Here is an 18,609-nt window from a genome sequence, read left to right as displayed (position 1 = left end):
CACGTGTAATCTACATATGGATGTGATCTTTCTTAGACTGACCTGAAGAAACTAAGGTAGTCTCCTGAACCACTTGCTGTTTCTGGTTTTGAGGTGTGACAGGTTGGAGGCACTTCACAGCAAATGCCACTTAATGTAATAGCACTGTCTGCTTAAAATGAAAAAGTGATGGGGCTCAATTCTTGTAGGATCCCCTCTTAATGTGGGAGGAAAAAATGGTGAAATATGAGAAGTTGATATCCTCAGAAGTTCTCACAAAGTCTGACAATGACATTGGGCTCATTTGAATCCATTTGGGCAATGTGGAGACACTCAGCCTTTATGTAGAAGCGGTCACCCAGAATATGATTATGGTGGAGGCAATTTCTTTGAAGGCACCGTTGCAAAATCCAGAATGACTTCTGAATTGGCTAAGTGGAAGTTTAGGTGGCAGTAATCAAATGGGCATTTTGGTAAGTAGAAGGGAGGAAAAAGCCGCTTCTGAGCAACACTGGCAAACTGGTGGGTTCCTCAAGGAAGGGATTTATTCCCCCCCTCCTCCCCCCCCAAGAATAGCCCCCTTTTTCTTTATGGGTAACATGCTTGTCAAGTTACTGGTAATATACCTGATGAGCATGAAGCTTCCTTTCTGTAGCTGCATAGCAAGTTCTTAAATAGTTTTTTCTTACGGGTAGTGGGATCTTTGCTGATAGTTCTGGTCTCCTCACATGTATAGGAATAATAGGCCCTTTAGGAAGGGTCTGAAATTCTCATGTGAGCTGTCTCTGCTGGAGGTAGGGGCAGAAACTGTTGTAGAAGTGCCAGTGGAAGAGAAGAAGGTGAGAGAAGGAAGGTGGGTGCTTTTGTATGGTTCACAAATGCTATTGCACGGCTTGAATTCATTAATCCCTGTAACCTTGAGCTGTTTTGTCAAGAGTGACGTTTGTCTAGCTGGAAGGAAAATGAACAGTCCCACGAGGTTTGTACTGCTGTTTCAAATAGACAGAGGCTGCCTCCTTGTTTGATGCATAATATCTAAGTTCTTTCTGAAATTTCTGCTTATTGCAACTAACTGCCTGCAGTGACCTCCTGCTGCTGGATGGGGCGGGAAGAGTCGTACCGGAATGAAGGTGGAGATTGGAAAAGCCTCTCTCTATCTCTAACCCCCCAAACGAGAAGTGGAGTGGTACGTGTGGCATAGGATTTTAAACGGTTCTGCTAGTCCCCTTTATTTTTACAGCGTTGTTTGGAATAGTGAATGTTGGTACTAAAATCCACTGAAAGGCAAAAAGGCAACTGTGGTCCATGTCTTTGCAAAGAAAAAAAGGAGCTCTGCTTGCTGTGTAAGGGGGGCTAATAGGTCCCACCAGTGTGAGTTGCCCTGGAAGCAGGCTAACTATATACACTGCCAACCACCTAGGAACTTTAAATATTTAAGTGAATATGGGCCACTTAATCTAGTTTATTAAATTTCACTGCTTGCTTTCTTTATGCATTTGAAAAAAAAAGCCAACAGTTTTTCCTCCGAAATTCTTGACACTCATTTTGGTCTCTCGCTCTTTCTTTTTTTTTTTTCCCCCCCCTTCATATTAACCAAAATTTTTGCAAGATGGTACTATTTGGAATAAGTTCAGATCTTGGTGAGATTCTTGGCTTGTGCAGTACTTAATGAAACTATTGCCTGTTTCTTGTTAGTGGAAACCCTGCTTCCTTGTGGCTCAGATAACTCTTGAGAGTGATCTGAAAAGAGGTTTTTATGCCCTAAGTAGATACGTTTATCTTTTGTGCGTTGTGTGAATTAGATGCAGTCTGTGCCTTTGTGTTTTCTGTAAGCTCGGTTTGTGGAAGGAAGATGATGGCGTATCTTCACGAAGGTCTGGCTGACAGAGGATCGGGTGGGGGTAATGCTGAGGCTGTTAGGTGGGGGGTAATAGTCTGTCTGACTGGGAATGAAGTGCGGCAGTTTTGTAACCGCGATGGGGTTACAAGCAGAAAGTGGCAATGAAATCTGAGTCAAGTGCTTTGCCTGGGAAAATCGACAGCACTTAAACCCTTTTTATACAATAGCTTGTTTTTATACTGCTGTAAGTCTCTCTCCCTTTCATGCTTCTGTTGCTAGGAAGTCCATTGTATTTGTCACAATGTTTTTAAATGTGAAGGAATATTTTTAAATAATTCAGCTCTGGGCTCCAGAAATATGCTAATTCTCTTTATTGGAGCCATAAAACAGAGTTTGAGATAACTTCCTAACGTTCCTCACTCTAAATATGCTCTGGAGTTCATCCAGATGTATCTTGGCCAGTTTATTCTCGTGTTTATTTTTTATTTTTTGTACATGTGGAGGTTTTTGTTTGCTTTTTCTCCTTTGCTGGGCATGAAGCAACAGTCTGTCTCATTAAAGAAGGCCGTCTATGGGGTTGGGTCATGTTATTCCTGGGGGAGGTTCTGCTGGGTGGTGGCTTTAACTGCTGGGTCCCTGCTGACTTTTGCAGTTGTAATAAGCCAAACTTATTTCTCTGGTGCGGTCGCTTCTCCGAAGTGGTTTAAAGTATAAGGCTGAAGGAGGAAGGATAATATAAATACTTTATTGTATGGAGTTACGTAAATTAGACTTGACTTAAGCAAGAAACGTGCATTTTCTTTACTTGGAGGCCTGTGCGTACATGATTATCAAATGAATGAGTACATATGTATGTATTGATGCCAATGGGATTAATTTTGCTTGCTTTAAGAGAAACAGCGTTGCACTCTTACAGTCTCTATATACCCCATGTAGTTACACGGATGTAGTTACCCATGAAATAGTTTTTGACCACGCACCTTTGTGTAGGTTGATTGACTAATGCATGTATCAAATCTTTCTTTTTCAGATCTGCCTTGAGTGAAGTTTGACAAAAATGTTACAGCGGTTTTGTCTCTGGAAATGGTTAGCTGTAGGGATTGCAGTTGCTACTATCTTAGCAGGTTGTTTGGCCCAGAATGATGAAGGTAAGGTTTTTGCCGTGGGGGCGTAGCTGTGGGAGGGGTGGGATGATTCTGTGACTTCATTTTAATTTCTCCCCCCTAAAATTATTACTTGAAAAAGTAGTTTGATGCATGGTAGGAAGGAGGGGTTAAATATAGATAGATGTGGGTATGTTTCATGATTTTAAGCATCTGCCAGTGATTGTTTTACAAGGCTGTTGATTTACCAGGCAAGATAAAATTCTTAAGTTACGATTATTCAGTATTGGACTCTAGCATTAAAATCTGTTTCCTCTTATTCACTGAACAAATACCTTACCTTGCTTTATTTGTAAATTGACAGTTAACAGCTCTCGGAACACGACTGTGAGAGAGAATTGTTAATGGGCCGTACACATAACACAGAATTTGAGAAAAGATCCACAATGAGGGTCTTCTAGAGAAACAATAGTTCAGAAATCCTGACACGTGGCACTAGTAGCTCACGTTCATCCTTGCCGCATCTTTGTCGAATTTTAATTAAGAGATGCCAGAAATGGGTTCTGCTAATTATCTATAGTAGTAAAAAATTACAGACTTAGGTAAAAGATTACGATTTATTCTGTTGAACAATTTAAAAAAGTTGAAGAATTGAGTTTGACAGACTTGTTTTTCTTAAATACTCTATTGAGGGGGATAAGTTAAAACTGATCAGTGTTTCAGAATGTCTGTAATGAAGTTGCTTATTATAAGTGGCACTTATGCCTTCCGTGTAGGTAAGCTGTAATAGTACATACTTATGACTTACTCTTGCAACTGGATTTTCTTTTAGATAACTCTATTTTGGCAGTTACAAAGTACAGTAGTTTTGCTTTTGTGAGAGGTATTTGATCCTCCTTGAATTTTGCTTAGTTTTTTTTGTTACTAAGTAGAAAGTACACTTTTCTTGCTCTATTAATTGTTCCCCAAATGTCCTTTTATTCCCTTCCATCCCCCAGCCCAACCCTACATTGTATTTGATGTCCACGATATACAAGAGAACTAATTTCATTTTATCCGTTTTTACACACTGTCATTATAGCTGTCATTCTTGACACTGAAATGAAGTGTATGAGCTGCTCATATTTCAGATGTTTGATCTATGCTTGGATGCAATTAGCTTGCTTTTTAATCATTTATTATAGCGGAGGAGTGGGGCCGTTACGTTCTGCAACGTTGAACTTGGTGATGGTTGTCAAGTGCTCTTTGGGCAGCAAAATGCTAGATTTGAGGGAGGAGAGGCCCCGTGGCAGCGGGATCTTCCCTGGCACGTTCAGCAGCACGGGAGGCGGTGGACGCTGAAGAGTGGTGGGAGTAAGGTGATGGGAGGGGAGGGAAGCAGGACGACAGGGACTGCGCTGGGCTATATCTGTTCTGGCGTCATGAAACAAAAGAGCATTCATGGTAGGCTGAAAATACAAAGCCATACTTTTTACTGTGATCTTGTTTGTACTCACATAGGCAACGTCATAACAGTCATCGAAAAGGCATCTTTGATCAAAATAATATTGTGAATTTCAGTTGAATATCGATTTCTAGTTAGGCTTGAACGATGCTGAAGCATGCGAAACACATGGCACAGACGCTCCAGAAAGTATAGTAGTAGGCAGTTTGATATTTCAGAACAGGAAAACAGATTCCTCAGGTTTCAATTTTTGTTCCTTTCTACTTTTTATTTGACAATTTTTTCTATGTTCATTAATGTGCCTATCTCAAAAAGTATGCAGGTCGTACCTTTTTGTTACAGGTGATTTAGAGGAAGGGGAAGATATTGTCCACAGTCCTGTATAAATCTATTGTTCGTTAATGACTATGTGACTGAAAACATACAGCAACTTCCTTACTTAAAAAGGCTGTAAAGACATAGGTTAGTGATCTGTTGTTCATCCAACTGTGTATTGCCTGGTGTGGTAGGAGGGAGTCTGTGCAACTCTGTCAGGAGTTCTTGCGAGCAGGTGAAAATTGCATCACTGACAGACAGCAATGGCAGCACAAACTCGGCTAACTAGATTGATTTTTGGTTTTTAAATTGCCTGGCACCAGTTTGACTTTTTATTTGCTTCTTATATAGAATGCTTGCAATAATTCTATGAAAACTTGCCAATAAAAGTTTTATTTGTGTCACTAGGAAATGAAGAAGACCTGAAAACACAAAGTATTTTTAAGTCAGGTCAAAATCTTGTGGATGACTTAGCAATATATCCACTCCAAATAGCCACAAGTTTGGAGACAGTATTCAGATAGTATCGGGGTTTTACAGACTTTCTTTTAGTGCGTTAACTTAGATTCTTGAAATTCTTTGTTTTCTATCTAAGCCAGTGTTTCAGACGAGTTTACAGTGATTCCTGCTAGTGTGGCCACATCATGATATTCTCCTGGGGTTTTTTGTGGCTTTTGTTTGTTTTGTTTTGTATTTGGGTTTTTTAATTCGTTTTTATTTTGTTTTGGATTTTGGTTGGGTTGTTTGGTTGTTTGTTTTGTCCTGGCTCATGCCATTTTTTTTAGCACAGAACCCAAAATTGCTTTTATCCTTAATGATGATGATTTCTTACATAGTCTGAAGAAAGGGGGCTTTGCTTTTCAGTGAATGTGAATTTAACACATATAGCCTAGAGTATCGGTACTTTACTGGGAGGAAGGATCAGAAATGCTGTTACTTGAGGAACATGAAGCACCCTGATACAAACTTGAGAATGAATTGATTTCCCCCCCTGCCCCATATTCAGGAAAGGGGAAATTCAGCAAAAAGTACTTCTAATATCTTTTAAGTTACTTTATATAAATAACAATGTTATAGTAGAGAAAAAATTATATGGAAGTTAATTTGAGCCAGGGTGTGGGGTACTGGTTACTCACCAAATGCCATCCAGCTGCTGAGGAGATGCTTATAAAAATGATTACTTGGAAATATATTTCTTGCAGCTAAATAGGAAATTGTGTTTTGTACTTACAACGTTACAGAGAAGTACTTTGGCATGCTTGGGACCGGTAGAGTTGTTCTAATTTTCAATAACAAAATTTGTCAAGTAACATATAACACACAAAAGATCCACTCTTTTAGCAGTTGCAATTTAAAAATGGTGTAGTTATTTTAACAGCAGAACAATCATGAATACAAACAGGAAAAATCAATTACTGCAGAAATCGTAACCTATTTCTTTGCATCTAGCATGCAAAAAATCTGTTTTCATGGTTGTAGCTGTGCATATTAGTTGCATGCAAGGAAACGTTTAGAGAGCAATAATTCTCCCTTCCGATTTTTGCTCCCTAAATTAAACAAACACGTCTCTGTAGACTGCCCTTGCCAAGCATGTTCTCCTTCCCCTCGTGATCGATCCCAATACTGCCGCTGTGTCCCTCTTCTGGCTGAATTCTTGGACGTCGTTGCTGGCATTTCTGTGTTGTGCCCAGGTGACATCCTGACAGTTCTTTATGCCGCCAGCCATGCTTTGCTGTCTCTGTTGGAGCCATTTCACTCAGTAAAGCATATTTTGTGCGTTGGTGGCTGGTGGTTGTGCTCTTTAACTAATAAGCACGGGCCTTAAGGGGTTGTTTATTTTTTGTACCAATGTTTTTGTCAGTGGTGTTTAAGTGACATGCAAAGGAACCTCAAATTTCTGGTCCAGTTTTGTTTCCATTTGTGCCACTAATAAATCTGTTCTGCATTTCTGGTTCCAGGTTCTCAGTGAGCTGAAATTTCAGCCATATGTTACTACTTATTTGCAGAGAACTCTTATCACCTTTTGGGATAACGCACCCATCTGAACTAAGTTTCCTTGTTATCCCATTTTGGCCAGCTCACTTCAGGTGGTACTTAAAGTTTTCGCATTAATCCATCCTTTCCAGCTTACTCATTTCCTGTGGGGAGTATGTAAAATCTACTGATGAATTGCAAATACTTTACATCTACTTGCATTAAAAAACAACCTCCCCCCCCATCCCCCCCCCCCCCCAAATATTAAAACTCAAATTCTTTTGTCAGCGAGTTATCACATTAGTCTCAGTGTACTGTTGATGAACCCATTCCATGCTTTCTTCCAGTGACTTCTTTGTATTATTCTTTTGCTCAATCATGTGGTGTACGTCAGAATAAATGTAAGACTGGGGCTGGATGGTAATGTGTGTGTTTATGTACTTTTGTTTGTTTTCTTGTAGCTTTTTAAAGAAAGAAATACGGTGTTTCAATTTCTGCTGCCCCTAGTTGGCTCTTTTCCAAGCAGGAGAAATGCTTCAAAGATTCCCCCCCCCCCCAGCCCCCTGAAATATTTTAGCTTAAGTAAAAGTAGAAACGTCAATTACAGCCTTGCAATATGTGAAATTAGCTCAGCTACAGTCTCTGTTACAGTCCCGCTCTATTAAACTCAGAGGCAAACTGTCAAGCTAAAAGCAGCAGTGAGGAGGAAGGTGGAAACCCAGGATCCAATTTCTTCCTTTTTTCCCTTCTTTTTTCTTCCTCCTTTCCCTTGCTCTTCTTTTGCGCTCTTTCCAGCATGCTCTTGTTTCTTCTTCCTTTTGCACGTGCGCTCTCTCTTCTTTTTATTTCAATGTATGTGACTAGGATAAACAGTTCAGCAGCAATCTTTTGGTCAGTAGGGAAGGCTGCTGAATTTAAAAGCTGTCTGTGTGCACTTCCATGCCACACCAAACCAATCCAGCAAAATCGATCATTTGACGATTAACAGATTTCATAGTCTTCAGCATTTAGACTTAGTATATACCTGTCATGAAGGATGTAGCTGTGAACTTGGGGGTATCAGTAATTTATTCTTCACTTTTAAAAGACAAAAGGCAAAAATAATCCTGATAGCTGTTTGAAAACCAAAAGCGAACCTGAAATTCCACTGACAAAAGTTGCGATGATTCTGTTGCTAGGATTTTCAGAAGTGTTTAACGGGATTGTTAGTTGTGGTGATCTGTTTAATATAATGGCATCTTTGAAGGATTTTTGAAGATAGTAATTTCTTGGGACTGCTTTTAGTCTGAGTTGACTTGGTTTGCCTTTTTTTATACACAAATGAGTGGAAGGTTTGAGAAGTCCCTTATGTTTCACTTGAAGATTTTTAGTTGTAAAACAAGAATACTGACAACAATCTTCAATACACTTGGAGATGAGACAGTCTTGGTCCTTACGTTATCTTGTAATGCAGCTACAAATTTGTATTTTGTTTTGGGGAGTTCTTGAGAGGCAGGAGGGGCTTGTTACACCACCCTATCATGTAACATCTGAAAACGTCAGTGCTTGAATTCCACTTGCATTTGGTATAGAACCAGTACTTACGTTGTAATACATGGTGAAGTAGGAATGAGGTTTTGTTTTGTTTTTTTTTTCCAAATGTATGGGTGAATTTGGACTTGGCAGCTAAGTAGTATGATGTTGTTTTCTAATTTTCTAGTTTCAGACTCATTTCTTTACTTTTGACTACTCTAGCCTGTTGAACAGGAGGTGTGCCATTAGCACCTGCACTGTGCAGTATGGATCTGTCACTGACAGGTCAGTGGCTTTTGTTTAATTCTAACCTAGTAGTTGGATCATTTCTCGTAGTGTAGGACTTGCTAGCAGGAGTACCTCTGCCAGATGAAGATTTTATGGTTGAGAAGCTTGAAGGAATGTATGTTAGCGTTTTCATTGCAGTCTAACTTACCATGTAGATGGAGGAAAAAAACAAACATACTTTCATTTTGGTTGAAATGTAAGAGAGTAAATATTGCTTTTTGTCCTCAAGCTAATGAAGGCCCTCAAAGGGCTGAATCAACATGGACTGGTTTTGTGGGGGTACTATAGACTTGTCTGGCATAGAACATATCTGGGAGAAACTGAGAAAAAACATCTGTCTCGGAGAAACTGAGGAAATGACTGACTTCACAGAATCACTAAGGTTGTAAAGGACCTTCAAGATCATCAAGTCCAACTGTTAACCCAACACCACCATGCCCACTAAACCATGTCCTGAAGCTCCATGTCCACACGTTTTTTGAACACCTCCAGTGATGGTGACTCCACCACCTCCCTGGGCAGCCTGTTCCAATGCTTGACCACTCTCTTGGTGAAGAATTTCTTCCTAATCTCCAATCTAAACCTCCCCTGGAGCAACTTGAGTACATTTCCTCTCGTCCTATCACTAGTTAGTTGGGAGAAGAGACCCAACACCTTCTTGGCCACCTGGGCACACTGCTGGCTCATGTTCAGCCTTTTCCGCCGGGCAGCTCTCCAGCCACTCGTCCCCAAGCCTGTAGCGTTGCGTGGGGTTGTTGTGACCCAAGTGCAGGACCCTGCACTTGGCCTTATTAAACCTCATACAGTTGACCTCTGCCCATCGATCCAGCCTGTCCAGATCCCTCTGCAGAGCCCTCCTGCCCTCCAGCAGATCAACACTCCCACCCAACTTGATGTCATCTGCAAACTTACTGAGGGAGCACTTGATTCCCTCATCCAGATCATCCATAAAGACACTGAACAAGACCGGCCCCAGAACCGAGCCCTGGGGAACACTGCTTGTGAGCGGCCGCCAGCCGGATTTAATGCCATTCACCACAACTCTTGGGCTCGGCCGTCCAGCCAGTTCTTTACCCAGCAAAGAGTGCACCAGTCTAAGCCACGAGCCGCCAGTTTCTCCAGGAGAATGCTGTGGGAGACGCTGTCAAAGGCTTTACTACAGTCCAGGTAGACAACATCCACAGCCTTTCCCTCATCCACTAGGCGGGTCACCTGGTCATAGAAGGAGATCAGGTTGGTCAAGCAGGACCTGCCTTTCATGAACCCATGCTGGCTGGGCCTGATCCCTTGGTTGTCCTGCACATGCCCTGTGAGCGCTCTCAAGATGAACCGCTCCATGATCTTCCCCGGTACAGAGGTCAGGCTGACAGGCCTGCAGTTCCCAGGATCCTCCTTCCGGCCTTTCTTGTAGATGGGTGTCACACTGGCAAGCCTCCAGTCGTCTGGGACCTCCCCTGTTAACCAGGACTGCTGATAAATGATGGAGAGTGGCTTGGCAAGCTCCTCTGCCAGCTCCCTCAATACTCTCAGGTGGATCCCATCAGGCCCCATAGACTTGTAGGTGTCCAGGTAGCTTAACAGGTCCTTAACTGCTTCCTCCTGGGTTATGGGGGGGGTTATTGTGCTCTCCATCCCCATCTTCCAGCTCAGGGGGCTGAATACCCTGTGGATACCTGGACTGGGTATTAAAGACTGAGGCAAAGAAGGCATTAAGTTCTTCAGCCTCTTCCTCATCCTTGGAGACAATGTTCCCTGCCATATCCAGTAAGGAATGGAGATTCTCCTTGCCTCTCTTTTTGTTGTTAATGTATTTGTAGAAGCAATTTTCGTTATCCGGCAGTGGGAATCACTGAATCCTTCAGTGGGGTTTGGTGGAAAACTGTCATTGCTAGGTATTGAAAATACCCCACCTCATGGCATATGCATTAGGGTTATGTTGAATGTTAAGCACTTGCTTCCTTTTCTTTACCTTGGATGCCAAGTTGGCTGTGTGGGCAGCTGCCCAAGGTAGCAGATTGCCAGGTGAGCCCCACCATCTGCCTGGCTGTGCTAAAGGAGCTGCTTGAGAGTTACCTCCTCCTGCACCACCCTGCTGCTGTCTTTCCCACTGCAACTGAGAGAAGGATACGTGGGGATGGTTAGTTTAAAAGTAGACTAAAGGCAGGCCTTGTTTAGATTAACATCAAGGACTTTGGTCTCTGTATTGAAAGAACAGAAACTTGTACTCCTGACTCCTTTTGCGCATAAAATACCCCTCCAAAACCAAACAACTACATGAGCAACTAGAGCTTGCTGGGTTTATTTTCCATTGGCTCAGTAAGCTGAGGCGACTCACCCTACAGCTGCGTAACTTGCTAGATCTGTAGCAGGGGACGGCGCTACCAGGTCTGGAAGGGCTTAACAGCAGCTTCCAGGTTGGGCATAATGTAAAACTGTATCCTGGCAGGATTCTTAAATTGAAACTCAGACTTTGCAAGGTATGTGGGCCAGGCAGGAAGAAACATCTCTTGCCAACTTGAACACCTAAAAAGTGTTGAACTACTTGAGATTAAGTCCATTTCTAGTTAGAGCTGGCATCTGAAATGAAATAAAATGGAGGCTAATCGGAAGGTTTTCTTACTCAAATATGTATTTCACTTCATAAGGGTTAAGCAGATTTTTTTTTTTTTAGGGTGTTTAAGAATGGCCATTTAAATAGTCTTTATCTTTACCCTGAATGGGAGATTGCATTTTAAATAAGGGTTTTCCTGTGAAAAACACACTGTGCAACTCAGGATTGTTCAGGCACAATTTCCTTCATCTGTTTTTCTGCCGCATGGTCCCCTCTCTATTAGTTACTGTCTTTTATTTAGTCTAACAGAGTCTTATGCTACAAAAATTGAATAAATAAAGGGCCTCACAAATCACTTCAAGATGCTACTTCAAAAATAAAATAGTTTCAGATCTTGATGTATTACTGTTGGGCAGGAAATTAACTCAGGAAAATGCATATTCGAATACATGTAGCCCATTTATCATTCCCTGCGCCCAGTATTGTACATGTTCAGTGAAGAAAGAGAAATGCAAACAGGTGCGTGCCTAAGGGCTGCCTGCGAAAGCCTCTGTTCTTCAGAACACAAGTAATTTGCTTGCTTGCTTGCTTGCTTGCTTTATGAAAAGTCACTGCTTTCAGTTGGGAGCTCTGGTACCTGGCTCTGCAGTGACCCTAGAGGGAAAAGAGCTGTCCTTGGCGGCTTTGAATTGTCGTTCAGCCATTACTTCCTCTGATGGGTTTAGTTCTTCAGAGTGTAGCTGATGGGATGTCTTGGAGTGCCACTAGCAGTGCTTTGAGTCTGCAGAAGATCAGTTTCCCTTTGGCACGAGATGAGTTAAATTTATGAAGTACGGACATTGGAAACAAGGTTCATGTGCAAATTCAGCCCTCAGTCTCCTGGCAGAAGTGACTGAGTACCCCGCATGCTCCCTGTGATGGTGCTGGGATGGATGAGGCAGGAAGCTGCTTTTTGAGAAGGAACAAACCCCAGATCCCAGCATCCTTGGAACAACCAGATTGTGGGATCTAGCTAGGAAAAAGCCTCTTCTTATAGGCACTGGCCTACCAAGTTCTTTCTGCTCAGCTTTGTTCTTCAGCGCACAAGGGGTTGTGTGTTGGATTACCTGGATTATATGGTTGCAAGCATTGATGTTCTTTGGGCCACCTAGGGCGTGACTGACCTGAGCCATCCCTTGGTGTGGGAAAGCTGTGAAAACTGAGCTGGTGCTTCTCCAAGGGATAGGTCCCCTTTCTTAAGGTGAGATTCACATCTGGGAAGGGAAGGTCTGGTGCAGGGAAAGCAGAAACCCTTGTGTAAGTGCACTGGCACAGCTTGTGTCCCCTTGCTAAAAGTGGTTTGGGGTTTGGGACTTGAATAGAATAAACTATAACTCTGATGATACTGGGCTGAGCTCCTAAAAATCAGCGATGGTTGTGTGCCTGCGTTCATATGTGGGTTTATAGTCACAGAGCGTGTGTGCTGAGCAGAGCTAACCCCTGTACTGGTCATTGTTGTGCTTTAATGGTAACGTTTGAAAGACCCTTGAGTGCAGAGATGTATTTGTGTAACTTCATTTGACAATTCAGTCAGTGTTTTGACATAGAATTAGAGTAAGGAAGTCCGATTTTCTAGAACACTGCATCTGTTTGTGATCTCTGTCTCGTGTCCGGATTTCAAGGAGCAAATTTACCATTTCCATTGAGACGAATTCCTTTTAGCCAAGAGAGACGGTGCACTGATGTAGTGTGAATAGGACAGTGCTTTCTCAGATGTGGTAGATTTATCCCTTAATTTTAGGGGGATGAGGTAGGATTTGTGTGTATTGCTGGGTGTAGAGGATGATACTGTAACTGCTCTGTGTGCTTATTCTGCAGTAAAGTTCTTCAGTCATGAATATTCTGAATATAATTGCACACATGCATGCATGTCATGGTTCAACCCCAGCTCACAGCTAAGCCCCACGCAGCCGCTCGCTCACTCCCCCGCCCCAGTGGGATGGGGGAGAGAATCGGAAGGGTAAAATGAGGAAACTGGTGGGTTGAGATAAAGACAGTTTAACAGGGAAAGCAAAAGCGGCGCACACAAGCAAGGCAAAACAAGGAGTTCATTCAGCACTTCCCGTGGGCAGGCAGGGGTTCAGCCATCTCCAGGAAAGCCGGGCTCCGTCGTGTGTAACAGTGACTTGGGAAGACAAATGCCATCGCTCCAGATGTACCCCCCTTCCTCCTTCCCCCAGCTTTATGTGCTGAGCATGACGCCGTATGGGACGGGATGTCCCTTTGGGCAGTGGGGGTCAGCTGTCCCGGCCGTGTCCCCTCCCAGCTTCTTGTGCCCCCCCGGCTCCTCGCTGGTGGGGTGAGGGGCAGAAAAGGCCTTGACTGAGCGCTGCTCAGTGATAACGAACACGACCCTGTGTTATCAACGCTGCTTTCAGCACAAATCCAAAACATGGCCCCATACCAGCTACTAGGAAGAAAATCAACTCTACCCCAGCCAAAACCAGCACAATGCATTGATCTAAAGCGTGTTTGCACATGTGCAACTCTCTTCTAAGTAGCATAGAGACAACAACCTTTCCTGTGCACTGCTGGGTTTAGTTCTACTGACATCTCTTCCTCTGGACTTGAATTATCTGCCAAGGTCCCCCTTCTGCATACATGTACATTCTTAATTTCAATCTAAACGGAATCTACTTGCTGTAGATAGGACCTGCCAATTTAATTCTTCGGACTGCTATTCCAAGCAATCCTTGGTTCTATTTTTTTTTTGTGTGTGTGTAGTTCCATGTATTCTGACACTGTTCCCCATAAGATAAACTCCATCTGCACTAATCCAGTAAACCTTTCTCTCAATTACCTGCTGAATTGCTGTGACACTTCCAGCTGGATCCGCAGATCCTGCTTGTTTCATTTTATTGCAGGTTTCTCTCAAGCACAAGCACGTTTGCAGATCAGTAGGCCTCTAGATCTAGCAGTAAGATAGCTCGTACTAATTGACCAGATTTCTTTATTAGGAGGCCCTTAACAAGAACGAATGTACATATTTTCACTTGGCTATTTATCAAAGTAACTTTGGAGGAAATCGGACTTTGAAATTGGTTTTGAAGAGCTAGTAGTAACTAGATCAAACTAGACTAGCCTGACTTTAAAAAAGGGGTACCAGAGATATACTACAAATGACAGCATTTAAAATCTGCCTATGTCATTTAGTGGCCAGATTATCCATATCATGGTCCACCATTTATTTGCATTGCCTACTCGGTTTTTGTTTTTATTGGAAATGTGGTGCTGACTTGTTTGTACTGACATACTGTATATGTAGCAATAGTTTGGAAACTGAGAGTTCCCGGGTGTGTCGTGGTGATGGGGAGGCTAGTAATCTTTTTGTACAGTAAGAAGTATGACTGCAGCAGACTATTTGGGTAAACACAGAAGCTTCTAGCTGCTCAGGGTTGAGATTGGTTATAGGTAGCCTGCAGACATAGACGGGTTCCAGGAATTTTGGCTTAGAAACACAGTATTCATAGCACAAGTATTTTTTTTCTTTACCGAAGCTCATTTTGAAACTAACCCTTTCTAAAAGTGTTTTCTTAAGATGCAGCAATAGGTCTGGGGCAAGGAGTCTGAGCTGTTGGGAAACTCCAGAGTTGCAGTGCTCTCTGCTGTAGACTTCATTGCAGCCACAGGACATGTGAGGAATGGGATGAGATATGAATTGACACACAGAGATATTTTCTGAGCAGAAACGTAAGTTTCCAGAATCCCTGAATTTGCCCCTTTAAAGTCAGGGGATGAGGAGAAACTTGCTCCTTCCTCTTGCTCCAGACTTCCTTTCTTCCTGCTGGCTAGGACTTCTGGTGCGTATCCTCTTTCATGCTCAGTCTTCTGTGAATACCCATTTTTGTGCATTACGATAACCTTTCCCTTATCTTTGGGGTTCCCTGTTCTACCACTGAACTTTGTCACTAGCTTGGCAAGCCGCGTGTTTCTTTTGTTCCTATGCATCCCTGTCCCTCTCCTGTCATATTATTTTCCAAACTCTCATCTCATTTTTCCTCATCTCAGTCCAGCAGTAAGAATTATTTTCTGAATGCTTATATGAGACTGTCATATATTGACAAATACACTGTGATAGGAAGTATCTGTTTCAAACAAGGCTCAGGAACTTCAGCTTGATCAAGGCTTGATTCTATTATGATTTGATTTTCACATAACAAGAACTGACTGATAAACTGTGTCCTTTACAGCACAGGTTCTGTGCATTACGAATTACAGATTTGGTTCTGAATCACTTCAAATGCCCAGTTTTGCTTCCGTTCAATTAATTTATATATCAGGACTGGCACTCTTAACTGCATCAATAATGAGCGTAAGTTTTCTGTTTTGTTATGTGGCAAAGATGTGCTTGAACAGTGGGTTATTGCAAGGACACCTCCAATTACAATAGCAATAAATACAAAGTTTTAGGTAGTGAGTATAGAAAAAGGAATGTAGTACTGTAACTAAGTTGGGGGGGATGTAATCTTTTTTCAGAGGAGATCTTGACTTTCTTGTTGATTACTTGGTAAATATGGACTCCTACTTAGGGAGGCTTTAAATAGGGGTCTGGGTCTTTCAGCACTTCCAGAAGGTCTGAACTTCTGCAGGGTCTGAGTTCATGCCCCAGACGACAGTATCTCTGCTGTAGTGGGAGCAGAGTCATGTGTTTGGGCAATAATTGTAAAGGATGAGCTCTCACAGCTCATTTTAATGCACTCATTTTACAGTAATCATTTTCAGATTAGGGGATCATTACTGTTCAGCTGTTGTCTATCATTAAATATAGACGGTGTTTTTCTTGACTAAAGCTCGTGTAAACTCAGTCAGTTGCTAGGGATTTACATCACATGCCTGTGGCGAGGAAACATCTGGGGTTTTGAACCTAAAACCAAAACAACCATCAAAAAACCCCCAAGCCAAATACCCTCCCCTCCTTTTCCACAAATATTGCTGTAGTTTTTGAAGTAACTGCAGTTTGTAACTCTGGCCTGTAGTGTCAGGTAAAGAAATGCCTTTGACTTTTGCAACAGGGAAGACTATGATGTTAATATTTAATGTGAACTTCATAGAGCAAACAGAATGGACTCGGAAACATTTTTGTCTTGAAGATTTTTGCCCTTACACACAGACATGATCATTGCGTTTCCTCCCAGGCAAATACGCTCTCTCTCATCTCTTCTAGGGAATTTCTGTTGAAAAATAAGAGTTCCTTTGTAGATGGCAAAAGGAAGACTTTTGAGTAAACAGAAGAAAGCAATAGGTGGATGTAAAAAAACAAAACAAGTCTGAGGGTCTTACTGAGTTAGGCTTAAAAAAAAAATAGAAAAAGTTTGTCCTTTATTGCAATAATTATTAGTGTACTGAGGCATGGCAAGCCTTTAGTGTGGAGACGAATAGTTTCTATATGTAGGCTACAATGATCAGAAATCAAATATTTAAATAATGTCAAATTACCGTGATGCACCTAGTTAAGCCTGATTGCCAAGTGGAGGGCTGAGGAGGTGAAAAAAGAAGCAAGGGAGGGAAATTATGACTTCAAACTGGTTTTATAGATAAATGGTATTTCTCTGCAATTGAAGGCTGAACAGACCTAGGCCGAATTACCCTAGAGAGCTGATTTTCGCAGAAGGATGGATGTTGTGGTATGATTTTGAGTGTGTTTACCTGCAATGCTATTTCCATTTCCTTTTTTGAATTCAGTGGCGACAAATACTATCGCTTCTAATTTTAGAAACATCTAAGAGGGGTTTCTATTGAACGTGTTGCAAACTGTTAGGCATTTTTAAACATATTACTGCAGAGCAGTAAATAGTTTACTTGTTTTGTTTGTTTTGCTTGATCCTGTACCATAATACCATTTTTTTAGTCACTGATTTTTAAGCTACTGATTATTTTGCCTTCAATATGATGCAATGTTAAACACTTGATTTATTTGTCCCTTAAAATAGGTCAAGTCCTGCTCTGTGGTACTATCTGCTGAGAAAAATAAGTTATCGCCAAAATGATTACCTTTCCTCTTCATTTGCTAGAATGAGCTGTTTGTATTCACTCAGTTATACTGACAGGGAGGGTTTTCTGTTAGTGGTACCAGCTTGGTTTGGAATGTCATTGGTTTGAGCAGCTATGCAGAATTCTGTTACTGCCAAGTTATTCCCTGACTTAAAGGATATGTAATGGGACGGGACTTAATTACTTGACCAGCTGTGCAAGTCTTGCACGAGACTAGTTTCATGGCTTATTTCTAGACAGAGTTTTTTGAACAGGCTTATTTGTTGGCCCCTGAAGAGGAACACGCAGTTGTAAGCCATTAGGGGCCTCCCTTGTTAGAAGTTTCATCCAAACCTCTGCGTGGCCCAAGCTTAAGAGAAGGCCTCTGTTGTTGCCTGATGCTGCTGGAGATGGTAGTTTGCGACTAGTTGGCCAACGCACACTGGTCATGTTTTGTGAGAAACAGTTGGGCTTTTTTGGGGTTTTTTTGGTAGCAAATGGATAATACAGCACAAAAACTAATTACTCAAACCCCAACCAAAAACATAGCAAGTTTTTGAAAGCTTTCAGAAGAAACATCAAAGGAAAACAGCGGACTATTTTTCTTCCACATGGTATAGGTGATAATGATACTGGATGACGGAGCAGTTGATGTGTTACATTGTTAGGAGTTTACAGTGATCATATATTGTTCTCTCCCGTCTCCTTTCATAGAAACAATAGGTTTTACTCAGCTTTGAAAATAACTCGTGATTCAGCAGACTTCCCCGCCTCGCTGTAAAATGATTGGGATTCTGCCACGTGAATCATTATAATACTTAACGTGATTCTGCCATAATGACTAGTATTAGATGAAGTTGCAGGAAATGAGACCTTTCAAAAATATCCGTAAATTGTTTCTCTGTTTATTTGGCAATAATATTGATGAACAGCAGGATCCCTGACTGTAAATTGGGGAGCTCCAGATAAATCTCACTTGCAGTCTTGGTCTGTTCTGTGAACAGCCTCACACGACATCAGCGGTTGTGTGCTGAGCGCGGTTGATGCCCTTGCATTGTCGGCACTCAGTAGTAAGTGCGGAGAAATGAATCCCCTCTAAAATGAAATGAGTCCCGCTTACCAGAAGCTGGGGGAGTAGCTCCATGTAGCTGATGTTCGTTAGTATGGCTGCTTTAGAATTAAGAACTAGATTTGTATCAATATTATTACCTGTAATTCCATGTTATCTGGTGTTTTATCTCAAGGTTTATAGACATATAAAGGTGAAAAACAGTCTCTTCAAGCTTGTGTTATGATTTTCACCAAAGTTGGGCTTCAGAATTGTACTAAGAGGGGCTAAAGGGCTTTTTGAGCCATTGCTATAGTCCGTTTTCTTTAGTATGCAAAGTTTCAGATGCATAAGTCAGAAACTTCAGCTTTGTTTCCCTTTCTTCAGTGTTGGTTTTTTTTTTTTGGTCCTTCCAAATTCTTCTTTACCGGTTTTTATTGCAAAATTAATTGAAAACATCTGGGCACAGTTCTTTATTAGCTTCCTAACAATTTGAAGTTTTTTTATAAAGTGTTTCATGCTAAAAATAGAAGAAGTATTCGTCAA

At 41.7% G+C, this 18,609-nt stretch overlaps 1 protein-coding gene across 4 annotated transcripts in view; it reads left to right on the top strand.

Annotated features, from left to right (window-relative positions):
• Positions 1-1,177: 1,177 nt before the first annotated feature.
• Positions 1,178-18,609, top strand: part of PCDH15 (protocadherin related 15) — a gene marked incomplete at its 3' end in the record, with an annotated part of 380,126 nt that continues 362,694 nt past the window's right edge. For all 4 annotated transcript variants that reach the window (XM_082002568.1, XM_082002565.1, XM_082002567.1 and 1 more), the window contains exon 1: positions 1,178-2,967. In XM_082002568.1, the coding sequence (XP_081858694.1) occupies positions 2,877-2,967 (91 nt within the window). In that variant the 5' untranslated portion in view covers positions 1,178-2,876. The remainder of the gene's footprint in view (positions 2,968-18,609) is intronic.

The sequence above is a fragment of the Phaethon aethereus genome (assembly GCF_964289735.1).
Source record: "Phaethon aethereus genome assembly, chromosome: 7".
Classification (NCBI taxonomy): domain Eukaryota; kingdom Metazoa; phylum Chordata; class Aves; order Phaethontiformes; family Phaethontidae; genus Phaethon; species Phaethon aethereus.
The sequence above is the reverse complement of the archived record's forward strand: the minus strand, read 5'-3'. Positions and strand labels throughout refer to the sequence as shown.